The sequence below is a fragment of the Camelus dromedarius genome, chromosome 27 (assembly GCF_036321535.1).
Source record: "Camelus dromedarius isolate mCamDro1 chromosome 27, mCamDro1.pat, whole genome shotgun sequence".
NCBI lineage: Eukaryota > Metazoa > Chordata > Mammalia > Artiodactyla > Camelidae > Camelus > Camelus dromedarius.
In genome coordinates this window covers 7409039-7419344 of record NC_087462.1, presented here as the reverse complement: position 1 = coordinate 7419344, position 10306 = coordinate 7409039, and the positions used below count along the sequence as shown (strand labels likewise).

General features: G+C 57.9%; 1 protein-coding gene across 1 annotated transcript in view; it reads right to left on the bottom strand.

The window, feature by feature from the left end:
* Positions 1–1564: 1564 nt before the first annotated feature.
* Positions 1565–10306, bottom strand: part of NFIX (nuclear factor I X) — a gene marked incomplete at its 3' end in the record, with an annotated part of 79907 nt that continues 71165 nt past the window's right edge. The window contains 6 exon segments of the mRNA XM_064479891.1: positions 1565–1740; positions 3898–4020; positions 6870–7006; positions 8164–8284; positions 8664–8738; positions 9076–9138. Of these exon segments, the coding sequence (XP_064335961.1) occupies positions 1565–1740; positions 3898–4020; positions 6870–7006; positions 8164–8284; positions 8664–8738; positions 9076–9138 (695 nt within the window).

Below are 10306 nucleotides of genomic sequence, written 5' to 3'. Positions count from 1 at the left end.
GTCCTCCAGGTTGGTCTCATTTTGATTCCAAACGCCAGCTGCCTCTGTAGGTGAGAAGCAGGCACAGTGGGGTTCCTGGTCTCTCTGATCCATATTCCAGACTCCAGGCCCCTTGGGATCTGGCAGCTCCTGTAGACTCTGCCGGCATCTCTGAAGGAGGTGCAGTAGCTGTTGCAAGTCAGGTCCACTTTTCCTTCCACACCCCTAAGAGTGGACAGAGCTTGTCCAGAGAGGCGGGCAAAGCTCTGAGTGTGCTGAGGAGCTGCAGAGCCAACAAGAAAAACCCTCGCAGGGCAAAGGGGGAAAGGAGATGAGAAAAGTGGAAGAAGGAGGAAGAGCAGAAGGGAGGGAAGAGGACTGGCTTCCGTCCTGGACAGCAAGAGCAAGGAGGCCCAGCCATGGCCCTGCCCCAGATCAATGCACCAGCACCGCGCAGCGTGCCTGAGGCAGCACTGGGCTGGATAGCCAAGGGCCGCCCACCCCTCTCCCTGGACTGCCTCTGGTGTGGGCTTCCAAATGCCTTTCCCTAACACTGCACTTTGAGTCTCCTCCCTACCTGATCTCTCACAGCGGAGTTCCAGGCTGGACTGGCCTAGGGAAAGGAGCTGTGAGTTCTCATAGCACAGCATGCTGCAGGGGTTCCAGAACATTCCCAGGGGTCTAGAGACCACCGTAGCCCAACCTGGAATGGTTTCCCAGGGACTAAATAAGGACCACTGTCCCACTGAAGGGTCACCTCTGGCCCACCACCATCTGGGATAATTCCTTTGCTGAATGGCCCTGTGTTTCTGCTCATCAGTGATCGGAACCTAGGGCTCGTTGATAGAGAAGGGCAGTGGGGCCACCGAGATCCATGCGGAGCCAGTCTCACTCTCAGACTGAGGAGCAGAAAGCCTTCACCCCAGAACTGTGACTGACTTGAGAACACCTTGTTAAGAGTCCTGCCAACAGGCGTCCCCATGACAGCCCCTGTAGCACGAGGCCTTCCCTCTACCGGGGACTTCTCACCAGGGATGGTCATGCCCCCTGGGCACACTGAAATCTGGAGACCCTCATGATCAACACCACTAGTGAGGGGAGGTGATGTTGGCATTGAGTGGGTGGGAGCCAGGGATGCTGCTCAACACCTCACAGCACACAGGATATCCCCACACAACAGAGAATGAACAGCCCCAAATGTCAGTAGTGCCAAGGCTGGGAAATCTTGGTCTGGAACCTACCAAATCCTTGCAGCCCTGAGGTTTAAGAGAGGGTATTAGAAGCTAAGGGGCCCAGGCCCACGTTGGACAGATCATGGGCACAGTCCTGCTAGGGCAAGAGAATGCAAGGAAAGCAAGGGGCCTACTGCCCCCACCTGTCTGGACCATGATAGACAGGCCTGTGCCCAATACATAGACCCCTACACCCAGACCCAGAAGATTGAAGTGCTCGGCACTACTGGCTCTCCACTGCTCCAGCCTCAGGTGGGCTCCCGGCTTCTGGGCCCTCTCCCTATGAGCCCTGAGACAGACGGACAGACGCAAAGATGAGCTGTAGTGGGGCTTCTGGGGTCCTCTGGACTCACCTGTCCGGTGGCCTGGCCCGAGCCATCCGAGCACACAAACTGCACAAACTCCTTCAGCGAGTCCTGCCCGTGGTGGTGGTGGTAGCGGATGGTCGGGTGTGTGAAGTACGGGCTCGACTGCTGGATGATGGATGTGGAGGGGAAGTGCAGCGCTGACGCTGTGGCCCGTGGGCTCCCTGTGTGCATATGGCAGGAAGAAAAGGGCATCGTCAGGGCCTAGGAGGCAGTGGGAGGTGTGGAGGGGACCCCTGAAGACAAGGAGAACTGCTGGTCAGGGAGCTCAGGATCCAGAGAACAGGGCAGGAGCAGGGCAGGGGCCTGGGTGAGGAGAGTGAGGCACTGGCCTCTAGAAGGAAAGTTAAAATGGTGCCCCCAAAAACTCGGTAAAATCAAGGCAAGTAAAATTTTAATGCAGTATTTTAAAAAGTCAAATTGGCAAACTAGGGCCCACAGACCAGCTGCTTATCTTTGAAAATAAAGTTTGATTGGAACCAGGGCCAGAATTAGGGTGAGGTAACAAGGCAGGGTCTTGCAAGCACAAGGTCTGTCCTGTCTTTTGCTTAAAATACTGATAATTGCTCATCATATTTTTTTTGCAGTAGTTTTAATTTTTAGAAATATTGCATTAAAATATTTTTTATCTTGATGACTCAGTTTTTTGGTGCCCCTTCACATTAAAAAAAATTTTTTTTTTATTTTGTGGGGAGGTAATTAGGTTTGTTGGTTTGTTTGTTTGTTTGTTTGTTTTAATGGAGGTACTGGGGATTGAACCCAGGACCTCATGCGTGCTAAGCACACGCTATACCCTTCCCCCCAACCCCGGGCTCCTTTACATTTTGCCTCATTCACCTCACCCTGGGCCCAGCCTGGGTGGGAGCCTGGATGAGGGATGAGAGGAGGCAGACAGTTCCGTGGGGCTCTGGATAAACACACGGCCCTGCGCCCATGCAGGGTGGGCCCCCGCAGTGCGCGCACACACATCTCCTGCCTGAGTGGGTGTGCACCTGGCGGCTGCTGCTCAGGCCACATTCTTAAGTGCTCAGCCGCATCGTCCTAGTACACGCATCCTCGAACGTATAACTCCCACCCCAGAGTAGGCCCCAGCTCTTCCCTGGCCAAGTCCTCCCCATCCTGTCTGTTTCCAATCAGCTTGCTCTTGCTCTCAGTTTCATTAGGGGGGCTGTAGAAACTTGGCTTCTCTCTGGAGTTCATAAAAGCTGAGTCGAGCAGGGCCTGCTGCCCTCCCGCTGCCTGCACAGAGGGCCTGGGCTCCCCGCCCCCACCTTGTGGCCACCACGCCCTGCCCCGCTGCTGGCTGCCTCTGGGCTCCCAGCCAGGAGGCCCTGAGGAAGAAGCCGGGAGGGTAAACCTCACTGTTCTCCATGTCCTATAGCAGGGCCCAGGAGATGGTGGGTGGACACAGGGAAGTGTTCAGGAAAAGTCCAGGCCTCTTTCTGCCAGATGGGTGCCAAGAGAGGGAAGAAGCAAGTGAGGGAGCAGCAGGCAGAGGGCTCAGCTGCCACAGCTTCTTGCTCGATTCCATCCCCTCTTGAACGTGGAGGTGTCCTCCTCTCAAGCACTCTCTCTGTGAGACTGAAGCCAGAGAGCCCCCGGGGCTGTGGGGCGGTTCCTTTCCCTGGAGAGCAGCCCAGGTGCCACCTTCCCTTTGGCCTAGCTCTTCCTGTCTGGAAGGGAGGCCTCAAGAAGGGAGTCTGGGTGCCTACAAATACTCTTCTCAATCTGTGCCCCACACCAACCTGGGCTGGTGCTGCAAAACAGACCCTGGGCTGTCAGGAGCTGAGAGAGAGGAGCTGAAAGGAGGGCAGAGGGAAGCAGCCTGTGCTTTCCCACCCACAGCTGGTGGGAGGAAAGGAGAGCTGGGCAGGAATGGGCCCGAGGCCTCTGCCGTCGGGGGTAAGTGGGAGGAGGCCTCAGGACAGGCCTGTGCCGCACATGCACGCGCACACACCGGCACACATGCATTGATGCATGCACACAGCACCTGCGCATACACGTAAGCAAACACACATGCCCACGTGCACACACAGCACACAAGCACACACACACCGGCACCCATGCACACAGGGTGTGAGAAGCAAGTGGGAGAGTGCTGGGGAACAAGGTGAGGAGGCCCAAGGGCTGGCCTGGTTCTGGAGGAAGTGCGGCTGCAGAGGGAGGGCCTGTTCCCATGCCCACCCACTGCCATACCACGGCCCTTTCAGAGAGCTTGGGGCTGTCACTCAGGGGCGGCCCTGGCCCCTTCGCCTGGCCAGCTGCCCCTCAGGGCTCCTCCGCCACCCCCACTGCCCCCCTCCGGGCCCTCCATTTCTCACCTGGTCTGACTCCAGCAAGCACAGGCAGCGGGTGGTGAGTGAAAGCCATGCGCGGGGAGCTGCCCTGAGAGGAGAGGGCACTGCAGAAGTCCAGCTTTCCTGACTTCTTTAGAGAAGCCGGGCCTGGGGGGAGGAATCAGCAACACAGGGCAGGTTTAGCTGGGCAAGGGAGGGTGCAGGGGAAGGTGGGAAGCCAGCAGCTCACTCCTGCTCTCCTCGGGCCCCCTCCCAGCGGCCCCTTTCCCCACCAGACTCCCTTCTGCCTCCTTCGCCTGATTATGGCTCTGTTTCTCAGGCCCTGTGTGCAGACCATCCGGGCCTCGGTTGCTTCTGACAGGGGAGGAAAATAAGGCCCTTCAGTGCACTGGGCCAGGAGTGAGCAAGGGGGCCCATCTTGCCCACCTGACAAGCAGATAACGAGCTCAAGGGGCACAGAATGAAAGCGGGAAGTGCAAGGTCACAGGGAGGGAAGGTGTCTGGGAGGAGCCCCGGGGAGCCAGCTGCAGAATGAGGAGGCCTCTGAGGAGGGACAGGCTGGGGTCTGCTCCATGGGGCCCTGGGCTATAGGTGGCTGTGATGGGAAGAAGCCAGGGGATAACCACGAGCCCTTGGGAGGGACCACAGTGGAGATACAACATCTGACAAGGGAGCAGGGAGGAGGCTGGAGGGCCTGGGTGGGTGCTGGGGACACAGCTAGACAGGAAAGGACTCCCTCAGCCAGGGGACTCAGATGCTGGACTGTCATAGGATGGGTAGTTCCTGGGCTTTGCTTGCTCCAGGTACCAGAGATGGGGTCGTATTCAGCAGGAGGCAGGGACACAGAGAACACCCCATTTGAATTCTGCTTCTAGGGGCCTGATATGTTGACACCCAAGGTCATCTCTGCCCAGTGGGCATGACATCCAAAGGATGCTATGACAAAGCAGGGCCCCCAGGCTAGGCCCCTCCTGTCTCCTGTCCTAAGGCTGTGCCCAGGCTGGGAGGAGTAAGGTAGAGTCAGGGCAGGTTTCCAGAACTGTCATCTTTGGGACATAAACTGAATCAGTTTGGATGGAGTGGTGGGGGTGGGGGGCGGCTGCAGAACAGAGAAATAAGAGCTGTCTTAACCACAGAGCGAAGGGGTGGGGGGAAGGGCGAACTCCCAGCCGCCAGCAGAGGTGTTATCTGGCGGCAGCTGTGTGCCACCTGATAGCTGGCACGATGGGGGCCGGGGGAGTGCCCCCACCAGCTGTGCACAGCTGTCCCCACGGCCGCATAGCGCCTCCCCAGCTGTTCCCAGTCCTGCAGCTGGGCTGCTTAATTGGCGATTTGTCCCTGCACAGGGAAACAACACAGGGTTGGTTGGGGGAGGGGGTGAGTACGGAGGAAAAGAGGAGAAAGCAAGGGAATTAGGGGTGCTACAGGAGGATGTTGGGGGCCCATGCATGGCAGGACTGCCAGAAGGAGCAGAAACAGGGGGGCTTAACAGCAGACAGCCAAGAAAGGAGAGAGTGGGAACTGGGGAGGGGAGGGCTCCTCAGGAATCACTTCTGGGCAGAGGGACCCGGGGGCCCATGCTCCAGGATCCAGCAGTGGACATAGCCCTCAAGGCACAGGAGTCCTTGAGGAAACATTTAACTGAGGCCCTAGTTGGGGAGTCTTCAGGGCCTTGTCAACCCCTTCTCTCTGCATCTCCTGAGGTTCCCCCAGGGAAGCATCTGGGCAGTGCTGGCCCAGGTCCCCGCTGGCCATGAGAACACCCTGGGAGGGGCACCCAGTGTCATGCTGGAGTGCTGTCTCGCAAGTTGAGCTTTGCTAGTGGTCTAGCCCTCTCCCTCGACCCAAGCCCTCCTCTCCTCCTCCCAGGTTTCTGAGAGCAGAAGCAGGAGGCTCATCTGGGGCAGCAGGAAAGCAGAAGCACCTCCCCGCCCTTTAGTCTTGCTTATCCTCGGGTCCCGGTCCCTGCCCATCCACTAGGCCCTTCCCGGTAGGGGAACATCTAGAAAACACCAAGCAAAACACCATCAGGTAGACAGACCCTCATCTTCCTGCATCAGAGAACAAAGCCCCTGCCCCCAGGCTTGACCAGAGCAGACATACCCCATGTGCATCCTATACATGCAAGTCCGCACTTCCTGGTCCCAAGACATCCATACCTTGAGGACACACACAGGCTGCACCAACAGTGTGTTAGGCAGAAGCATCCTGCAGGCAGCCTCCTTATACACACCTGTGTACCACACACACATGCACACCCCTCCAATTCCAGCTGGGCTCTCCAGGTGTGCCCACACCTCCCATCAAGACTGGAGGTGAATGTGGGTGAATTCACCAGGAAGAGGATGGTTAGAGAGGACTGGGAGGCCTGACAGCCATTCTGCTCCCTCTGCACTAGGCTCTGCTCCTCTCTGTGAAGCTGGGCCCTTTAGACCAGTGGTTCTAAACTTAGGAAGATTCTGTCCCTCCCAGAGGACGGTCAGCAATGTCCAGAGACATTTTCGGCCATCACAGCTGGTGAGGAGGTTAGTTATTGGCATCTAGTAGGTGGAGGCCAGGCTGCTGCTCAACACCCTGTAGTACACAGAATGGCACCACCACAGAGAACGCTGCCAGTAGTGCCCAGTTTGAGAATGTGCTTTAAACCATGAAGATCGTAGGGCTGGGGCAACCTCTCTAGAGAAATACCAAGAGAAGGAAGCCGAGGAGGGTCTGAAGAGGAGGCCCCAGCCCCCACTGCAGGGGACCAGAGGCTCAGTGCCAGGGCCTCCGCTTTCCTTCTGCCATGGCTGTGGGCTCTACTGCCCACTCAGTGACAGGCCAGCTCCTTGCCTCTGCTCTCCTGGTCTGCCCTGCTCTGCAAGATCGGGAGGTGAGAAGACAGGTAGTACCACTGATAGCAGGAGGAACCGGTGGGAGGCTTGCCAGGCAATCTAAGGGGGAAGAAGAGTCTCCACGCTGCCCTTGCTCTGGGTCGGGCCGTGCGGCGCCCATACCTGCATCCACATCGTTGGGCCACCCGCTGGACTGGCTGCTGCCAGCTGCTGGGGAGCGGCCTGTGCCAGGATAGAAGACGTCGTCGACAGGGCTCTCCATCTCGCTGTCATCGATGGACTTGGGGCGCTTGGTGGTGCTGGGGAAGGAGGAGAGGGATCAGGTGGGCCAAGGGTGAGCCGAGGTACTGGTGCTCAGGCTAAGGAAGCCAGCACTGATGGCTCTCCACGTGGGGAGCGGGTCCCCGCCGACATCAGCACTGCAGGGCACTCGCTGTGTGCCCACCTCCCGAGACCAGACGTAGAGCCCTGCAGGCCCAGCCCACCCACTCCTTCTCCTCAAGCCCCTTCTCAGTCCACGATACCATCATCTGCCAAGCTGCCCATGTCAAAGAAGTGGGCAAAACCCCCAACTGCTTCCTTGGTCTCTCCCCACCTTCTATTTACCATCAGCTCCCATGGCCAGGGCAAAGCAAGTAAGGCACTGGCCAGGGACAAAGATGCCAGGAGGTGACACAAAACTCAGTCATCAAGATATTATGTTATTTTATATTAAAGTAGGATTAAATGTGAAAATATATTTTAATGCAAAATGAATGCCTAAATCTCACAATGAACGAAAATGTCCAAGTTTTTTTAAAAAGGGACAGGATCCCACCCTGCCCTGCATGACTGGCCCTGACCAGGGCCTACTGTGTCTACCTCCCAAACATCTCTCAACTCCATCCCTCCCACTCATGCCAATCCCCTACCTGACTCAGGGCCTCCTCCCCTCCAGCCTGGCAGAATGGCCTCTAACTGGCTGTCAGTCCTACCCACGCACATTGTTTCTAGAAGTGCTTTCTGGAACACATATCCCCAGCATCTTCTACTTAAAACTTTTCAGGGGGTTTTAAGTCTAAACACCTTCCTCTGGCCTCTAAAGTCCTCAGTGGGGTAGTCTCGCCAGCCCGTGAAGCCTTGTTTGGGATGGAGGCTGCTCTCTCTACCTGGAGCATCCAACTCATGCCTGTAGCAGCCCCCGTATGTCTGGGCTCAAGTGTCATGTCCCCAAGAGAGAGGCCTTCTCCAGTCCCCAAAGGGAGCACCTTCCAGGCAGAGCCATGCCTTGTATGGGTTTGTGTTCCCAGGGCCGAGTGCCTGGGACAGCACAAAGCAGGAGGCTCAGGGGGTGGGGAGCACAGTGGGCTCTGGCTCTGGAGCCAGCACCCTCAACACAGGGTGATGTTCTGAAGCACCCAGGCCACAGAGGTATAGCTGCCCGAAGCACCGAGCTGGCCTAGGGGGCTGGGCTCACCTGGTGGAAGGAGGGGAGGTGATGGACCGCCGCCCCAGGGTCACCTGGTTTATGTTGTAGTAGCTGGGACTCTCCAGGTCTGCCAGCGAGAAGTTGGGCCCTGATGCTGTCGCAACAGGAGCTGGGAAGAAGCAAGAGTGTGATGAGGTTTAGACAGTGTGGGAGGTCCAGTGGGGCCTGTTTTGTTGTTATGAGCAGCTCCCCAGAAGCCCTGGGGTGAGTTCACTGTGAAGGCTTACTGAGGAAATCTCCTGGCTGGAGGTGGTTGGGAAAAGCCTTTGGTTGTAAGTTTTTCCTCCAAAGCAGTGGAGGTTAGAGGTGGGGTTCTCTGAATGCCTCCATTCCACCTAGCCCGGTGCCAATGAGGCAGAGAGTGTCCCAGGAAGACTGCCCCCTCCCCAACCAAGACCCCGTCAGTGGGGGGTCTACATGGAGTCCAAGTCCCATCTCCTCACCCCAACCCCTGTCGACTCAGCCCTGGCCCAGAAGGTAGGACTCACTCTGTGATACTCTCACCAGCTCCGTCACATTCCAGACCCCGGAAGTCACAAAACAGTCCTGGAAACTTAAGTGCCCTGAGGAGGGAAAAGGGCAAGTGAGTGAGAAAGGGCCAGGAGGGGTTGCCTGCCTGTTTCCCCAAAGCTCTCCCCACCCTCGCTTGCTGCATCCCATGCTCCACGTCCCAGTCTCAGGCTGGCCCTCGGGGTAGGGGTCCTCAGGTGTCCATGGCCTCTAACTGGGGGTACGCTCCCTTCAGGACAGCAGCCCGACTTTAGTCAAAGGACTGAGTGAAGGCGAACAGCAGGAGTAGGTCCGCCAGGGCGAGGGAGAGCAGAGAAGGGTGTGGGGAGGATGTGGGGGGCACAGCAGGCCAGGGAGGCTAGCTATGGCAGGAGGACAGGGGACACTGACCGTTGGGCAGTGGTTTGATGTCCGCATCTCCTTGCTGGTTTGAACTATCTGATTGTCCGGATTCTGCAGGAGACACAAAGGAGGGGATGAGTCAAGACCAAAGTGCCCCACAGCAGACAAGCAGCTGCCCCTCCAGCCCTGTAAACAGCTTCAGCCCTGAGCAGCCCAGAGAGACTGAGGACAGCAAAGGAGGGGGAAGAAACTACCATGGCTGTGTGGTGGGGCTATCCTGGGTACTGCAGAGTGTTTGGCAGCATCTCTAGCCTCCACCCACTAGATGCCAGTAGCACCCCAGTTGACAACTGAAAAACCGGTCTCCAAACACTACCTGATGTGCCCACGGGGCAAGTTGCCCATGGCTGAGCAGCACTGGCCGAGAGTCAGGGCAAGGAGGTGCCCAGGAGAGAAGTCGGCGACTGTCTCTTTGCACAGCTGGGATGGACCCAAGGGTCCCCCATTCTCTACTCAGCTCAAGCTCCAGAGGAGCAGCCCCTTCCTTCCCTCACTTCATTAATTAGAGCCAGTCCTGTCTGCCTGCGCCACCCCCACCTCACCTTTATGCTTACAGGCAGTGCCTGGCAACACGGAGGGGGGAGGTTTGCCCTGACGCTGTCGCCCGCTCTGTGCCAGCCTGTCTGGGCTGTCTCATGCCCCAGTGCCACAGCTGCTCAGAGGGAGCCCCGAGACAAGGGCCCATTGTGTGGTGGGAGCTCACAGAGGGCTGGGGGCAGGGTGGAGTGTGTGTGTGAATATTTTGCTGAGCTTGGGAAAGCCCCCCACCCTTGCCCCCCAGATCCTCAAAGCTTTGTGTGCCAGGGGCACAACGGGGACCTCCAGAATGCCTGCCTGGGCACGACAGCTGGCGAGAGGGTGGCAGAGGGGGGCCAGGGCAGGTTGTGGGGCAGGAGAAAGGCAGGCATTTGGTAAAGAATCAGCTGCTCACAGGGGGACTACATGAGGTGGCCTTGGAAAACTGGGCCCTGGTATTGGCCAGGGCTTCACTCAACTGTTTGGAGTGACCCTGCCTCCTGGGTCTTGCCCACCACCCTGCAGTCAGCCTGCTGGTTGGGGAGTCTAACCCCTACCAGCCTCCCAGTCAAGCTGCTCATGTTGGGGAGCGACCAGCAAGGAGGTTCCTGAAGAGCAACATGGGCCCAAGAGATAGAGGTGGGGGGACCCTACAGTCACTTGGGAGGGGAGAGCGAGCCTCACCCCAGGTGCTGGGGCTGGT